The sequence below is a fragment of the Eretmochelys imbricata genome, chromosome 7, assembly GCF_965152235.1.
Source record: "Eretmochelys imbricata isolate rEreImb1 chromosome 7, rEreImb1.hap1, whole genome shotgun sequence".
NCBI classification, from domain to species: Eukaryota; Metazoa; Chordata; order Testudines; family Cheloniidae; genus Eretmochelys; species Eretmochelys imbricata.
This window is the reverse complement of record NC_135578.1, coordinates 57,106,614-57,124,765: the sequence shown is the minus strand read 5'-3', so window position 1 is coordinate 57,124,765 and position 18,152 is coordinate 57,106,614. Positions and strand designations below refer to the sequence as shown.

General features: G+C 42.1%; 1 protein-coding gene across 3 annotated transcripts; it reads left to right on the top strand.

Annotated features, from left to right (window-relative positions):
- The first annotated feature begins 1,306 nt into the window (after nucleotides 1-1,306).
- Nucleotides 1,307-14,985, top strand: LOC144267262 (cytochrome P450 2H2-like). 3 transcript variants are annotated; one of them, XM_077821055.1, is made up of 9 exons: nucleotides 1,307-1,486; nucleotides 2,790-2,952; nucleotides 4,257-4,406; nucleotides 6,785-6,945; nucleotides 9,061-9,237; nucleotides 9,618-9,759; nucleotides 10,444-10,631; nucleotides 12,224-12,365; nucleotides 14,804-14,985. In XM_077821055.1, the coding sequence occupies exons 1-9, from the start codon at nucleotides 1,307-1,309 to the stop codon at nucleotides 14,983-14,985; spliced, it is 1,485 nt and encodes a 494-aa protein (XP_077677181.1). The 3 variants fall into 3 exon arrangements, with proteins under 3 accessions (XP_077677181.1, XP_077677180.1, XP_077677182.1); XM_077821054.1 differs by having other exon boundaries at nucleotides 6,785-6,957; XM_077821056.1 differs by lacking the exon at nucleotides 9,061-9,237.
- The last annotated feature ends 3,167 nt before the right edge of the window (nucleotides 14,986-18,152 follow it).

Sequence of the window (18,152 nt, the reverse complement as noted above, 5' to 3'; positions counted from 1 at the left end):
CAGCCTGACAGTTCACCTTTCAGTGTGACCCGTTGTAGTCTCCCCTTTAACCAGTTCCTTATCCACCTTTCAATTTTCATATTGATCCCCATCTTTTCCAATTTAGCTAATAATTCCCCATGTGGAACCGTATCAAATGCCTTACTGAAATCGAGACAAATTAGATCCACTGCGTTTCCTTTGTCTAAAAAATCTGTTACCTTCTCAAAGAAGGAGATCAGGTTGGTTTGACACGATCTACCTTTTGTAAAACCATGTTGTATTTTGCCCCAATTACCATTGACCTCAATGTCCTTAACTACTTTCTCCTTCAAAATTTTTTCCAAGATCTTGCATACTACAGATGTCAAACTAACAGGCCTGTAGTTACTTGGATCATGTTTTTTTCCTTTCTTAAAAACAGGAATTATGTTAGCAATTCTCCAGTCATACGGTACAACCCCTGAGTTTACAGATTCATTAAAATTTTTTGCTAATGGGCTTGCAATTTCATGTGCCAGTTCCTTTAATATTCTTGGATGAAGATTATCTGCCCCCCCCCCCCCCCCGATTTAGTCCCATTAAGCTGTTCAAGTTTGGCTCCTACCTCGGATGTGGTAATATCTACCTCCATATCCTCCTTCCCATTTGTCGTCCTACCATTATCCCTAAGCTCCTCATTAGCCTCATTAAAGACTGAGGCAAAGTATTTGTTTAGATTTGTTTAATGTTTCAGTTTGAAATAGAGAGTTGTACAGGTTGAATATAAGGGGGAGGGGAAGGGTCACATTTTTTAATGGTTAACCAGACGTTGTGAAATCTCCAGAAAGGTTCAGGATTCAGTTTGAATTTTTATCAAACATTCAGCTTGGTGTTTTTCTTAAGTGTCTGCTGCTCAGCAATCCATAGGCTAAATCCTGGAGAGCAACATGAAAAGGGATCATCATTGTATGTCTATAATGTTCCAGCTGGCACCAAGTTGATGAGGAACGTTTAACCCGATGGGTGCAGAGAGAGGATGATTTCATGATAGTTTGGGCAGTTTGACAGGGATTCAGTTTATAATTAATTTTCATGCTCTGTCAGTGAGTACACAAGGGCAAACAGAGATTATATACCAATAAAAGTTCAAAGGAATTCATTCCTAGTGTGACAGTTCCAGTCACCATTGTTAGTTCAGAGCTTATCTTGTTAACTCAGAGGAACTGAGAGCTCCTATTGGCTAATTGCTCGCACCCCCTTTTTGCTGTGTAGAATATAAAAACTGAGGAGTCTGAAATACAAAGTAAACCCCTGTTCAAACCCAGAATAATTGCTACACTCTGCAATGGAACCTCTGGGAGCAACAAGTGTTTTCCTGGTGATTTGTGTCTCTTGCCTTCTTTTCCTTTCGGCATGGAGAAAGGTGTCTGGAAGCGGGAAGCTGCCTCCTGGCCCTGTTGCTTTTCCCATCATAGGGAACACGCTGCAGCTAAATACGAAGAATTTACCCCAACATGTAGATGAGGTAAGGGTGTTTTCATGGTATCAGTTGCTGGGTTGTAGGTGGACATTAAACAGAGCCTGGCTCAAGCCTAGCCTGGCGGCAATTCCACATTAGCTCAAATTTCTGACTTCTTATTTCACAAAACAATCAGTCTTGGAGGCTAGATGTAAATGGTTGGTGATAATATACTGTTTGTTTTAGAGGGGGTCTTATTCACAGTTAATCCAGAGTGCCCCCTGCAGCTGCACTGCAGTGAGTACAAGTTATTACAGGGTGTGGAAAGTGGTCTAGTAGGTTATATAAAGAACTGGCAGTCAGGTGCCTTGGGTATTGTTCCTACCTCTGCAACAGACTCCAGGTGTGCTCTTGGGCATGTCACTTAACCCCTCTGTGCCTTAATTTTCCCATCTGTAAAATTGCTCTAATGATACTTGTCTGCATCACAAAATGATGGTAAGGCAGAAACTGCAGGTCAGCTTTGGAGAAATGACATTGTAGTGCTGCATGTTCTGACATTTTAGCCAGCTCTGCAAACACACCCTGGGATTGGAGAGACAGGTTTGATTCTTTCCTTCTGGCAAATCATCACAAATAATGAGGATTGTACAAGAAAAATTCTGCCCCCAGTTACAGCCGTTTACCCTCATTGTCTTCACATCATGCCCTGAGATACAGATGTGTTTGTCTGTTTATTTGCACAGATGTAATCAATTGGAAATTGGATAATAATTCTGTTGATGATATAAAAGGGGAAACAGAATCTCACTTCTGTCTGTCTTTGGTTCTGCAGGGCTGACAGAAGTAAAATGAAGGGAAACCTCTCTCTTGCTATTGTCAAATCAGCTGCCATGACTGAATAAATGCAAGCAGCGTTTCTGTGGAGTTAAAATTGTCATTTTAACATAGCACTCAAGATCACCATTGAAAGGCCCTATATTAATGCAGTCTGCTCTTATAATGAGATAATTGTATAACACGGACAGAATTATCCTGGGAGCACTCAGACACACACATCTATAAGGAAAAATGTTTAAAATATGAGGATAACAAAGTGAAGCACTGAAAAGTCAGGAAGTCCCAGATCCTCCAAGATATGTAGGTGCATAACTCTCATTGAAATCCTTGGAGTTAGGCTCCTAAATACCTTGGAGGATCTGGGCTGAAATGGCCAACTTTGGACGATGATCAGTAGTAAAACTTGCCTAGTATTAGTTCAGTGGCAAGAGAGCAATTCATCAGTTTATGATTTGATTTTCTCGAATTCTTATCCTAAATAAGTGGGTCTAACTTAAAACTTATTGGTCTTTGTGCTAAATTTTTACAGCTCAGTGAAAAGTACGGCTCGATTTTCACAATATATTTAGGCTCAGAACGGGTTGTGGTGTTGTATGGATATGAGATTGTGAAGGAAGCTCTCGTCGGTCTTGGGGAGGAGTTCAGCGGAAGAGGAAGTATGCCATTATTTGAAAAAATGGCACAGGAACCAGGTACATTTCAAATAACTTCAGCATATAGAGCTGATGTTCTCTGTATGGGGAGAACACAATTGAGAACTGAAAAGCGGAAACAGCTGGAGTTTCAATGATGCAGTTGTAAATATTGGATAAATAGTCTTGGTTCCAGAGCTCATTCCCCATTGCACTACTGGATCACTGACATGAATGATTCCTAGCATCTCACTAAAGGTTTATGAGAGGTAACAAACAGCCAGGCCAATCTACCTTCCAAGGCCCAGAATACAGCCAGGAGAGCAGGGCTGGATTGGCAAAAAGGGTCAGAACAAACCATGAATTCCTGTCCCCTTCTTTACCTGTCCTCCCTAACTAGGTAGATTCCATGAGCGGAGAAGGATTATTTTTATCCTTTCATAATAAAAAGTGAGGGAATAATAAATATGGAAATTCCAAGATGTCCTTTTCAAGAAGTCTCTTATCTCATTTATTCATTAAGTGAAGAATAGTTATATTACTATCACAGTGACTGTGAAAACAACCTTCAGCATAGTTACTTGACTACACAGGAAAAAAACTATGTGAAAGGAACATTATTAAGGTTGTAAAGTCAAGCTCTCCGAAATTAGGGAATGCTAAAATTAAGATATGTCTGTGTAGTTGCATGAGTTAATGGAGTAACTGATAGCAGTAGTAGGTTTTCATCTCACATGTGGACAGGCATAAAGTGCTGTGCGGCACTGGTGCATGTCTCCGGAGGACAGAACCTTTGGAGATTTTAGCTGCTAAACTCTATTGTGTGAAAAGTGATTTTTTTCAAAGGCTTGTAATTTGGGCACATTCTGGGAAACCACTGAAAATGAAGTGACCTATAATGGCCAATTAACACCTCTGCAGTGGTAGGATGATGGAGGGTTAGTAGTCAGCAGGGTGTCTTATAAATCATTGCAATGGGCCATAAAAACAGCGTCTGTTAAGTGTGAACCTCTTTTGCAGTCTGTCCCACCTTGTTTTTAGCTTGGACACTCTAACTGCTGCAGACCTGAGGAAGAGCTCAGTGCAGCTCAAAAGCTTATCCTTCCACCAACACAGGTTGCTCCAATAGAAGATATGACCTCACCTACCTTGTCTCTCTGATATCCGGGGTTCCACATGGCAATAGCAATACTTCAATCAGTATTTGCAATGTAGCTGTAATGTCGTCTCCCTAGTAGAACACAGACACAATATCAGTTAAGTTGAAATGGAACCTTTGACTCACCAATGTTTGGGTATTTTTCAAAGAGGCAAACTGAGTCTGGCCCTCCCTCCTTTCATTCCTGTTTTCTTCCCATTTCCAGGTATTGTTTTCAGCAACGGGGAGCGGTGGAAGAAGCTCCGCCGATTTGCCCTCACTAACCTGAGAAATTTTGGGATGGGGAAGAAAAGCATTGAGGAGCGTATCCAGGAAGAAACGCGTTTTCTAGTGGAAAGGCTCAGAAACACAAATGGTGGGCATTGTTTCATGTCTGTTGGAAACTGAGGGAATCAAAGACTCTTGTCTTTCTGTTTTTCATGATGTTTAGTTCAAACGTCTTATAACTCAAGCCATTAACTGCACATATAGCAACCCGTCTTAATGTAATGGGAAAGGATGTGTGAAACATTCCAGAGATGACCATTTCTGGCTGTTTCTTTCTCACATTTTCTCCCCTCTGATCTGTGATAAATGAGCAAATGGAAGATATTTGTCTAGAGTGTATAGACACTAACACAGTGAGCCATATTAGAGCGGGTTAGTTCCAGTGTGCTGGGTTAACAAGACACCCAGGCCTACAGTTTGCTTCTTCTCATTTTCTCTCGGCTAGATATCTGATACACATTTGGCACCTACATTCGATAGTGATAGGCTCCATCAGAATGTTTGAAATCACGGTGTACTTTTACAGTGCTTCATAACGGACACTCATTGTCTCTTATGTTATTCCTCTTCATTCCTTGCGGAACATAGGCCCTTCCCCAGCACCTTCCATCTTTGCCAGTCTCCTACTACAGTCTTAGCTTTTTCCAATGTCAATTTTCTAACTAACAATTCTGCTTATATTGTGCATTTCCATGTTATTCATGGTCTACTTATTGCCTCTTGCCATGGGAGTTCCAGTCCAATGCCTATCTTATTATATTATTCAAGTCTTTTGTCAATGTATGTTCTAGCCATCTGCATTCCAGAATTTCCTGTCCCATCAGTTTTTGTTTCATCTTTCTCCAGAGTTCTTCATTTGTGATTTTTCTTTCTACCCATCTGATATTGAGGATTTGTCTATGGCAGCTGTTTATAAGAACTTGGAGTATAGATATAAGGTCTCAATACGTTTCCAAGTTTCAGCACGATATAGTAAGACTGACTTTACAATGGTGCTAAATATTTGAAGTTTAGTTGGGAAGGTAAGATTTGTATTTCTCCAGATCGGATTTAGAGTTACAAGGGCATGTCTGGCTTTTGCTATTCTGGCTTTAATGTCTTTGTCTGTTCCACCTGTTGTATTTGAGATTCTGCTGAGATATGTGAAATATCAGAGCGCTTCTGCGTCAGTGCCAGTGACACTCCGAAATTATTATTTATATTCCAGTAAGGTCTAGCGGTCCCAGCTGATATTGGGGCTCCTTTGCATATGGACTTTTGGAACAAATGGTTTGAGACAATCCGTGTCCCAAGCAGTGTACATCTTAAATAGACGTGAATGAAAACAGTGGAAGAAATGAATGATTTTCCCTGCTATTTTAGAGGTGGAGAACTCAGACCCATGCCAGTGTCTTAACCACAAGGTCACCCTGCCTCTTGCAATATTTAATGCAACACTAAGGGCTAAACTGAAGTTGGCTCTGCCCATCTGGTGAATTGTGAGTGGGAGAGGAGAATGCACTGAGCCCCTTCCCCACCCCTGGTACCACATTAGTGCTGCTACTTGGGCACCTGAGCCAAGGGTAGCTATTGCTGTTGGGAATGAGTCAAAGAGAATCGATGGGTGAGGGACACGAGTAGGGGTCTGGTGCATGAAGAAAATGCTGCTTCTGGATGTCCCCCATGAGCACTGTGGCCTCAAGTCAGAGGGGTGATCTCTTGCCCATAATTCTTAGGAATGTTGTGCTGGTCCCTCTGATGCTGCAGCCCCAGGTTAGCTCTCAGTTACCAGCCCCGTGTGTTCCTTGTGCTTTTGAGGAAGGAAGAACCTGAAATGGAAGCTAAGATGTCACTGGTGAGCCAGTGGGAAATTCAGCCTCCCCAGCTATGTTAGCTGAGCTGTAGGGCCTGCTTAGTGCACACAGAGGGCAGAAAGCAGCCCCATCTCCTCTGCTGTTGTGCTGGGAGCCTTTATTCCTTCCCTAGCACAGCAATCGTGCGTTTACGCTGCACGGCCTGGCCTGGCAGTGCCAAGGGGAGATTGCTGTGCTCTGGGAGTTAGTGATGATGCTACAACAACACAAGCAATGGCTCAGGCAGAGCCCCCTGAGCAGGATCCTGTTGTGAACAGGTTGGGATCCTTTCTGTGAAATGGGCCCCAAGACAGACAGGCAGGTGTCACCCAGAGAGGCACTGATGGCCCTGGTCAGACCAGAGTGTGCCAGGCAGAGAACAGCAGAGCAGACAGAGTGAAAACTGATTGCCAAGAAAAAAAAGTGGCACGTGTTTAATTTAGCATGTGAGAGGTAAGAGGGGGGATTGGGGCAGCCCTAACCCACCCTCCTCAGGGAATATTGCAGTCAGCCCCACCTTGAGTCCTGCCCTATGGTTGGAGATCCACAACGTCCCAGTGTTGCTAGTGACTCTGGCACTGAGGGTCAAGACACTGAATTAAAACTAACTCTTTTTAGTTTTGTTTTGCTCCAGGGCGGCCCTTTGACCCCACCCTCTTCCTCACCCACACCGTCTCCAACGTCATCTGCGCCATCGTCTTTGGGGACCGGTTTGACTATGAAGATAAGAAGTTTGTGACTTTAATAAATCTCATAGAGGAAAATGGCAAGCTCCAGCGCTCCCCCTGGACAGCGGTATGTTCAGGGGTTTATTCCATTCTTCTCCTTTGTACTGGGGGAGGGGACAGAGATTTCTTTCTTTAACTATTAATTTTCCTTAAACAATTGTTATTTCAGATTCCCATAATGGTCTCCTTCTCCTTGTTAGGCTTATGCTACTACCACGCTGACCCTACAGCTTCTATCTAAGGATTGTTTAAATTCCTCCACAAAAGACTTTGTTAGCTCAGAATTAAGTTTGCTTGAGGACATTCTCTATCTACACAATTGGTAAAAATCAAGGAAATCACCAGTAAAAACACTATATCAATATTAACATCAAAACATACCCTAGCAGATTTGCAACGTGATAGGTGAATGTGATCACATTCCTCATCTCCAAAGCAAACTTCCTTTCACTTCCAGTTCACAGCCAGCCACCAAACATGGTATTTTAAGTAAAATATAAAACAGATTTATTAATGACAGAAAGATAGATTTTAAGCGATAAGTGGTAGGCATAAAGGATAGAGATGGTTACCAAAAATATAAAAATAAGCGCACAATCTAAGTTCTAGAAACTAAACAGGAGTTGACTCAAGCAGGGTCTCACCCTGATAGATAGTCCAAGCAGGATACAGAACTTCAATACACAGGCTGGAATTCTCCTCTATCCCAGGACCACCCCCCCAGTTGTCTCGGATTGTCCTGGAGAGCTTCCCCGAGACCTTTGGTTGAGCAATCCCCCTGGAGTGGTCTTGTCCAATGGAGTCACGGGGTCCGGTAGTCCCTGTTGTGTGGTGCTTGCACAACTGTCCTTGAAGTGTAAATCCTTTGATTACAAGTCCCCTGCTTATTAGTGATCATTGAGTCCTCAAGTTCTCTGTCCTCAAGTACCCTCCTGTGAGTGGTTTGCTTTCTTTGTATGCCACTGGCAAATTTACAATATATTTCAGTAACAACCATAAAGCAAAATCTCATAACTTGATCCACACTAATGATATACATATTTGGACAGAACAATGTGTTTCAGCAGATCATGACTTTTCATATATCTTGCAGGGTATGCTTTGCATGAAACATATCATAATTATATGAGAGTGGTGAATATAGGGTTCCAGGGTGTTGCTTATAGGTACAGAGTGCCACAATGTCACTGCTGCATTTGTGAGGAATTTATGTATGTTGGGTACTCTGACTTATGTGACAAAGTTCCTCCTCTACCTTGGTGGGTCCTGCACTTATTGGCGGATTAGCTTGCCTCAGAGATTCACGGCAGCCCTCAGTTTGGCCACTTTCGTGGCTCAAATCTGCCGTTCACTCAGGTAAGCTCATCACTGGCCAGCATGGGGAAAAAGAGAAGAACAATCCCCCTCAGTCTCTGCTGATCCACCATGTAGGTCAGGGAACAGCCCAGAGACCTCCCCTCTGGTGAAACCCACAGTCCAGGTCAACTTCTCCTGTGTCTGATCAGGAGCTGGGAGGTTTCGGGGGAACCCGGGCCTGCCCTCTCCTCCAGGTTCCAGCCCAGGGCTCTGTGGATTGCAGCTGTCTAGAGTACCTCCTGTAATAGCTGCATGACAGCTACAACTCCCTGGGCTACCTCCCCATAGCCTCCTCCCAACACCTTCATTATCCTCACCACAAGATCTTCCTCCTGGTGTCTGATAATGCTTGTACTCCTCAGTCCTCCAGCAACATATCCTCTCACTCCCAGCTCCTTATGCACCCCCCTCTTAACTGATGGGAGGTCCTTTTTAAACCTGATTTAATAGTCCTGATTAGCCTGCCTGTCATAATTGATTCTAGAAAGTTCTTAATTGACTCCAGGTGTCTTGATTAGCTTGCCTGTCTTAATTGGTTCTAGCAGGTTCCTGATTGTTCTAGGGCAGCCCCTGCTCTGGTCACTCAGGGAACAGAAAACTATTCATCCAGTGGCCAGTATATTTGCCTTCTACCAGACTCCTGTACTCCACTTGTCTGAGTCTGTCACACTTAGTATAGTTTGCAACGTTCTGTTGAATCCATTTTGATAAGAAGGTGCGAAAGAAACACTGAATTGTACAGCTGTAGTGAGTCATTTGCATGAACACTATGATTATCTGTTGTGTCCAGATAAATCCAGCTGTGTTTTTCTTTCATCCTTTACAGCTGTACAATTTTTTCCCGACTCTCATGGATTACATGCCTGGGCCTCACCACAAGCTATTTAAAAATGGTTTGGAGTTCAGAAAATTTGTTCTGGAGAGAGTGAATATGCACAAAGAGTCTCTGGATCCCAACTGTCCTCGAGACTTTATCGATGCTTTCTTCATCAAAGTGGAAGAGGTATGTGAGGGAAGTAGCCCTTCCTCTTTACTGTGGAGTGGATTATATGTATGATTGAGATTAATTTGTGAAGCAGTAACATAGTACATGGCTTTGGAGAAGACCTGAAGGGGACACATGGTCTCTGCCCAAGGAACATACATTATAATGGTCAAGCTCTGCTCTCTTCCTTCAAGTAAAGAAAAAAATCACCTTATTGGACAGAAAAGGCCCAATGCACCGCAGTAATGATGCTGAAATCTCAAGTGCTGTCGGCCATTTGTGTGGGATTTTTATAATGATCAGAGGTGGATCATCTGTTGGGTAGAAGAATATATATCTGAACATATCCTACGGTTTTACTGCCAAGAATCAAAGATCTTCACCAAATCTTTTTGTAGGAGCAAAAGAATGGCCAGTCAGAGTTTAATGTGGGAAGTCTGGTACGAAGCACGGTAGAGTTATTTATTGCTGGAACGGGGACAACCAGCGTCACCATGAAATTTGGACTCCTGATTCTTCTGAAATACCCAGAAATAGAAGGTAACACCATTACAATGGGCATTACTTGTCCCTGTATTGATAGTCTAAGCAAAGGGTCCAAAGGCTGAATGGGCCGTTCTGATTGAATTCCTCTCTCAAATCCAGATCAGTGTTGAGGCTCCCATGCAGGGGGAAGGAGTTAATGCCGTGGGAGCCTCCATTGTCACTGACTGCGCGGTGCCTGTTTTGTGAGTCACAGATACTTTCACACTCCAGGCATGTGAAATGGCAAAGTCGTTGTGTCTTCAGATTTAATCAGCTTGTCGGTGTCCGGATTGTGTAAGGTTCTAAATCAGCGCTCTGCCGGTGCTAGAGACTACACACAGAGCAGACAGGTGCAAGGTGAATTCCCACCTCATGGGCTTCCTCCATCTGCACAACCATGATTTGCCTTTGGTGGGGAAAGGTTTAGGACCAATCTCTTGCTGAGCAGTTGGTTATATGCACTTGTGGTAACATCCCATTAAGTCTAGTTTTTCTCATAACTGGGCATAAGTAAAATCACTGCGTTGGAATTATATTATTGCACTTTGTCATAGCTGCCATGGTCAGTAGCTTCTGTAGCACCAAATTGACCAGTTTTGTTATAATCCCAATGTGTATACAGTGTGACACAATGGTGCGCAAATCTCTGTGAATCCTGTTCTTTATCATTATTGTTAAACCGCATTAATCTGATGACAGAGAAAGTTCATGAAGAGATTGACCGCGTGATTGGCCGAAGCCAAAGCCCCTGCATGGCGGATCGAAGCCAGATGCCCTACACAGATGCTGTAGTACATGAAATCCAGAGATACATCAATCTTGTCCCATTAGGTTTGCCACATGCCGTGACTAGAGATGTTCATCTCAAACAGTATCTTATTCCCAAGGTCAGTTCTCAATGTGTCTGTGAAGGGTTGAGTTCTTTTACCTTTTTCTCCTTTTAATGTTGAGTTATTCACTATAGAAATGCTTCAACTAGATTTTGTGCGGTGGGGTTTTTTTTTTTGCTGATTTACCAATTATATACCAATTATTATTGAATCTCTCCAAGCCTCTGCATGAAGCAGACCAGCAGTTTGCAATCTGCAGGCTGGACTTTCATTCCTGGACAGGGTTTCAGATCGTAGATGTGGAATAGGGAATAACTTTTTAGCAAGGGTACTCAGCTAAGATTTTGATATCAAACTAGTGTGTGCAAACATTCTTCTATTTTGAGGCCAAAGGGATTTTGTTTCTGGGGAAATTTCTTGGCACAGTTAGGTCACAAACAAAACAACATAGCAAATGCGAATGAGCAATGACTGAATAAGTTCAAAAAGTATTGGAGCCCTCCTCACCTTTGCTTAGTTCTGATCTGAATGCAAGTCAATCAGTACAAATATGAAACAAAACAAAAACTATACTTCAAGATTAAGGCATTTTTAACAGTGAGTCAAGCTCACACAGTTAATTCTTGGTTTTTGTATATTAAATGTTGAAAAATAGACTTGGATTTATATTAAATAACAGGTTCTAAGTAACAGGTAATTAAGTAATTAAGTAACAGGTTCTAAGGCCGGAAGGATCATTGTGATCGTTTAGTTTGATCTCCTATATAACATGGGTCATAGAACTTGTTCAAGAGCAGATCTTTTAGAAAAACATCCAATCTTGATTTTAAAAAATTGTCAGTGATGGAGAATCCATCACATCACTGGGTAAATTGTTCCGATGGGTAATTCTTTCCCTCTTAACACAGGGGAAATTCACATAAAACAAAAGATAAACTAATCCGCCTTGCCTGGCTTACCTATACTGGTTGAAATATTGGAGACTTGGGTTAGGATGGGTTGGAGAAGATGGATTCTTTCCTGGGTATCTGGCTGGTGAATCTTGCCCATATGCTCAGGGTTCAACTGATCACCATATTTGGGGTCGGGAAGGAATTTTCCTCCAGGGCAGATTGGAAGAGGCCCTGGAGGTTTTTCGCCTTCTTCTGTAGCATGGGGCACGGATCACTTCACAGAGCAGAGAATCCTCCAGGAAGTCTTTAAACCATGATTTGAGGACTTCAATAGCTCAGACATAGGTGAGAGGTTTATCGCAGGAGTGGATGGGTGAGATTCTGTGGCCTGCATTGTGCAGGAGGTCAGACTAGATGATCAAAATGGTCCCTTCTGACCTTAATATCTATGAATCTATGAATCTATCTGGCCTGTCTCAGTCCCAAGAGAGATCAACGATGTAAAAAAAGAGCACAAACAAAACCCTTCCCCCGCGCGCCCCCCCCCCCCCAAGATTTGAAAGTATCTTGTCTCCTTATTGGTCCTTTGGATCAGGTGCCAGCCAGGTTAACTGAGCTTCGTAACCCTTTACAGGTAACAGGATGTTGCCTCTGGCCAGGAGGGATTTTATAGCACTGTATACAGAAAGGTGATTACCCTTCCCTTTATATTTATGACACCACTTTAACTCTTTTCTTCTGCGTTTGCTAATTCAGGGCACCACGATATTTCCTTCACTGAAGTCAGTTCTGTATGACAGCAGGGAATTCCCAAACCCAGAGCAATTTAACCCGGGACATTTCTTGGACGAAAATGGTGCCTTTAAGAAGAGTGACTTCTTCATGCCTTTTTCTGCAGGTAAATTAAGCCATTTTTATTTCAGATCCCAGACTGTCTTCTGGCTTTGCCTTGAACTTCCTAGTGGCTCTCAGACTGTTTAGTGCATAGTGTTTTCAGGTGGCCCATGAAGCAGAGTCTCTCACGCTAGCAAAGCATCTATCAGTCTTTAAAGAGTGTCACTTCCTGTTCGTTGTCTGAAGTGAGTTTTTTTAACTAGATACACACTTCCCTCTCTTCGCTGGAAAGATATCCTCGAAATGCAGGGTTGGAAGTGACCTTGATAGGTCATCAAGTCCAGCCCCCTGCGCTGATGCAGGATCACGTAAATCTAGACCATCCCTGACAGGAGTTTGTCCAGCCTGTTCTTAAAATCCTCCAACAATGGGGATTTCACAACTTCCCTTGGAAGCCTGTTCCAGAGTTTAACTACCATTAGAGTTAGAAAGTTTTTGCTAATATGCAACCTAAATCTCCCTTGCTGCAGATTAAGCCCATTACTTGTCCTACCTTCAGTGGACAGGGAGAACAACTGATTCCTATCCTCTTTATAACAGCCCTTAACATTTTTGAAGACTATCAGGTCCCGCCTCAATCATCTTTCTCAAAACTAAACATGCCCAGTTTTGTTAACCATTTCTCAGCGGTCAGGTTTTCTAAACCTTTGATCATTTTTGTTGCTCTCCTCAGGACACACTCTAATTTATCCATGTTTCCTAAACTGTGGATCCCAGAATTGGAGAGGGTACTCCAGCTGAGACCTCACTGGTGCTGAGCAGTATGGGATAATCACCTTGCGTGTCTTTTATATATGACACTCTTGTTAATACACCCCAGAATGCTATTAGCCTTTTTTGCAATTGCATCACATGGTTGATTTATATTGAATTTGTGATCCCCTATAACCTCCCTGGATCATTTTCATCAGTTCTACTGCTTAGCCAATTATTCCCTATTTTATAGTTGTGAATTATAATTGTGCAAACATAAGCATACTCTCCACTCCATTATCCAAGTCATTAATCAAAATATTGACTAGTATAGGACACAGAAAAGGCCCTTCCGGGACCCCATTTTATACACCCTCACAGTATGAAAGCAAATCATTGATAGCTACTCTCTGAGTATGGTTTTTTCAACCAGTTCTGAACCAGTAATTTGTCTAGACCACATTTCCCATGCTCGCTTATGAGAATGTCATGCAGGTCTGTGCCAAAAGTCTTATTAAAACCAAAATATATCACATCTACTGCTCCCCCTCTGTTTTCTAGGCCAGTAATCCTGTTAAAGGAGGAAATCAGGATGGTTTGGCATGATTTACTCTTGACAAATCCATGCTGGCTATTCCTCATAACCCTATTATCTTCTAGGTACTTACCAATTGATTGTTTAAAAATTTGTTCCAGTATCTTTCCAGGCTGACTGGTCAACAATTCCCCAGGTCCTCTTTGTTCCCCTTGTTAAAGCTGGGTACCATGTTTTTCCATTTGCAGTCTTCTGGGACCTCACCCATCCTCCATGAGCTAACAGTTCTGAGATTGCTTCACCTAGTTCCTTAAGTTCATTGGGTCTTGCTGACTTGACTACATCTATCTTATCTGAATATTCTTTAACTTGTTCTCCCCCTATTTTGGAGTGTGTTTCTTTCCCCTTGTTGACAGGTTTCGGAGTAGCAGCCGTGTTAGTCTGTATTCGCAAAAAGAAAAGGAGTACTTGTGGCACCTTAGAGACTTGCGGCACCTTAGAGACTAAGCATAAGCTTTCGTGAGCTACAGCTCACTTCATCGGAATGCATGTAGCTCATGAAAGCTTATGCTCAAATAAACTTGTTAGTCTCTAAGGTGGCACAAGTACTCCTTTTCTTTTTCCCCTTGTTGTTAATATTAATTGTGTTGGGTATGTGGTCACCTTTCACCTTTCCAGTTAAGACTGAAGCAGAAGGTGCATTAAATACCTCAGCCTTCTTGATGTCATCAAGGGCCTACTTAACCTCTCTACTTGAATCTAAGCTACTTAGCCTCCCTGCCACTCTGTTAACAGTGCCTTTCAGCCTTCTTCCTCCATCCTGCTACTCAGGACACCCACATCTCTCTATTTGTTACTTCTCCCCTTCTACTCAGTCACCACCATGTCACTCCCCCAGAAAACTGTTTAGCTCATTTGGGAAATGGATAATCTATTCCTCAAACCCCACATCTTCCTACCCTTCACCCCCAACTGCCTTTAAAATGGCAATATAAAGAACTCAATTCTTCAAATAATCTGTGAGTGGCTTTTTAAACCCCCGTAAACTTTCTTCCCTCTCTGAACTCTGAGAGACAGCCATTATCCTCCATGCACTTACCCTGAATTACTCTGTGCATCTAATTACCGAGATTTTGCTTCCATAATAACCATATTTAAAATGTGCTGCAAAGAAAGATCTCCAGCATCAATTCAAAATTCCTTTTTCACTGCAGGGAAGCGGATTTGCGTGGGAGAGAGTCTGGCTCGGATGGAGCTATTTTTGCTACTGACAACGATTTTGCAGAACTTTACCTTGAAACCTGTTGTTGATCCCAAAGACATTGATATAACGCCAGTAACGACTTTTGTGTCAAATGCACCAAAATCATACCAGCTCTGTGTTCTTCCTCGATAAAGGTTACCTCAATATCCCCAGACCTGTGCATGAATTTGATTGTCTTTGATTCTGGACTCATTTACACAGTGACAGAAATGAACTCATTGTCTTGAAACAGATAAGTTACTAGTTTTTTATGTAACTTGGATTTAACAATATTAAGTATAATATAAAAAATTAACCATACAATTGATGGTCAAAAAGCCATGTACAATAATCGTGTAGTGTTCTCAGACAGGCTCAGGTGTGACAAGAAGCTGGGTATGTGTTGGGTTCATTTGTGGTGACAACTATGGAACTTCTTTAGGCAGCTGTAAGGCTACTTTATTGACAACGAGTTAGTAACAGTGTCCAGCCCTTGTTCTCTGACCAGCCAATGAGAATAAATTGTGATGATGTAATACTTTTGGCTTGGTATTCTACTTTGATAGGCAGAGTTTCTGTGGCTTCAGACTGAACTAGAGTTTTCCCTCCCCTGCTTGTCCATGGAATTTAAACTAAGCACAGTGTTAATAAATACAGAATACATATTTATGTAGTTTTATTATATGTGTGTGTGTGTATATATATATATATATATATTTTTTCCAGGGCTGAGACTGAGCTTCACCAAGTAGTCACTGAACCAACAAGACATGATGCCATTTTAGGTTTGGTATTGGTAAGTAGTGAGGACCTCATAGAAGAACTGGTTATAGGAGACAGCCTTGTTTTGAGTGATCATGAGGTAATTCAGTTTAAACTAAATGGGCAGAAAAACAAAAATAGATTGTAACTAGGGCCCTTTATTTCAAAAGAGCTTACTTAAAAAATTAGGCAATTAGTTAGGGAAGTGGATTGGACTGAAGAACTCAAGGATCTGAATTTGGAGGAGTCTTGGAGTTAAACTTTGACTTAAAGTATCTGAAGCCTGCATCCCAAGCAAGGGGAAAACATTCATAGGGAAGGGCTCCAGACCAAGCTGGATGAGCAAGCATCTCAAACAAGTGATTAAGAGAAATCAGAAAGCCTACAAGGAATGGAAGATAAAAACGGTCGGCAAGGAAAGCTACCTCTTGGAGGACAGAAAGTGTAGAGATAAAGTGACAACTGCCAAAAGCTGAGCAGAGTTGTAGCTTGCAAAGGAAATTAAGAAAAATTGTAAAAGATTCTATAGTAATATAAATAATTAGAAAACAAGGAAAGAAGAGGGGGAACCGCTGAACATTGAGAATGGGGTGGAGACAGAAGATAATCTAGGCATGGCATAGCACCTAAACAAATACTTTGCCTTGGGTATTAATAAGGTTAATGAAGAGTTTAGGTAATGGGGAGGATAATAGGAACGAGGATATGGAAGTAGAAATTACCACATCCAAGGTGAACGTCAAACTCAAACAGTTTACTGAAACTAAATCAGGCAGCCCAGATAATCTCCATCCAAGAATATTAAAAGAAATGGCACATGAAATTGAAAGCCCAATAGCAAGGATTTTTAATGAAACTGTAAACTTGGGGATCATACCCTATGACTGGAGAATTGCTAATATGGTACCTATTTTTAAGAAAGGGGGAAGAAAATGATTCGGGAAGCTAGAGGCCTATTACTTTGATCTCAGTTGTATGCAAGGTCTTGGAACAAATTTTGAAAGAGAAAGTAGTTAAGGACTAAATGGTAATTGGGATAAAATACAACATGGTTTTACCAAAGGTAGATGGTGCCATACAAACCTGATCTCCTTCTTTGAGAAGATAAATTATTTTTTTAGACAAAGGAAATACTGTAGATCTAATCAACCTGGATTTCAGTAAGGCATTTGCTACAGTTCCACATGGGAAATTTTTAGTTAAATTGGAAAAGATGGGGATTAATATGAGACATGAACGTGGATAAGGAACTGGTTAAAAGGGAGACGACAATGGGTCATACCAAAAGATGAAATGTCAGGCTGGAGTAGGATGATCAAGGGATGAGATGATCAAGGGCTGACAAATCCCTGAATAACAGGATTATCCCTATAAAATCGGGACATCTGGTCACCCTAGACTGGAGGGAGCTTACTAGTGGAGTTCCTCAGGGATCGATCTTGGGGCAAATCTTGGTTAACATTTTTATTAATGACCTTGGCACAAAAAATGGGAGTGTGCTAATAAAATCCGCAGATGACACAAAGTTGGGAGGTATTGCCAGTACAGAGGAGGACCGAAATACCATACAAGAAGATCTGGATGACTTGGAAACTGAAGTAAAAAAATGGGATGAAATTTAATGGTGCAATGTGCTAGGTCATGAGTTCAGTGACTAACAACAAGAGTTTTTGCTATAAGCTGGGGATTTATCAGTTGGAAGTGACAGAGGAGGAGAAGGACCTGGGTGTATTGGTTGATCGCAGGATGACTATGAACCTCCAGTGTGATGTGGCCATGAAAAAAGTGAAAGCAGTCCTAGGATGCATCAGGCAAGGTATTTCCAGTAGAGGGAGGGAAGTGTTAGTACCATTATACAAAGCACTGGTGGGACCTCTTCTGGAATACTGTGTGCAGTTCTGGTCTCCCATGTTTAAGAAAGATGAATTCAAACTGGAACAGGTGCAGAGAAGGGCTACTAGGACAATCAGAGGAATGGAAAACCTACTTTATGAGAGGAGACTCAAAGAGCTTGACTTGTTTAGCCTAACTAAAAGAAGGCTGAGGGGAGATATGATTACTCTCTATAAATACCTGACAGTCATAGATACCAGGGAGGGAGAGGAGTTACTTAAGTTAAGCACCAGTGTGGACACTGGAAAAAATGGCTATAAACTGGCCATCACCAAATTTAGGCTTGAAAGTAGACAAAGGTTTCTAACCCTCAGAGGAGTGAAGTTCTGGAAAAGTCTTCCAAGGGGAGCCGTGGGGGCAAAAAATCTAACTGGCTTCAAGACCAAACTTGCTAAATTTATTGGAGGGGATGGTCCCATGGGACTGCTACAGTGGCACGTAGCCAATTTGTGACTGCTAGTAGCAAATATCTCCAACAGATAGTGATGTGGAGGGCTCTGAGTTACTACAGAGAATTCTTTCCCATGTGTCTGGCTGCTGGGTCTTGCCCATATGCTCAGGGTCTAACTGATCGCCATATTTGGATTCGGGAAGAAATCCCCGCCCCCCCCGGTCAGATTGGGAAAGACCATGGGGTTTTTTTGCTTTCCTCTGCAGCATGTGAC

Bases quoted from the DNA above. Each gene is read 5' to 3' on its own strand.
- LOC144267262 (XM_077821054.1), top strand. From the start codon at position 1,307: ATGGAACCTCTGGGAGCAACAAGTGTTTTCCTGGTGATTTGTGTCTCT. The intron at 1,487-2,789 runs GTAAGGGTGTTT...AAATTTTTACAG, and splicing joins TACCCCAACATGTAGATGAG to CTCAGTGAAAAGTACGGCTC. The intron at 9,238-9,617 runs GTATGTGAGGGA...ATCTTTTTGTAG, and splicing joins TCTTCATCAAAGTGGAAGAG to GAGCAAAAGAATGGCCAGTC.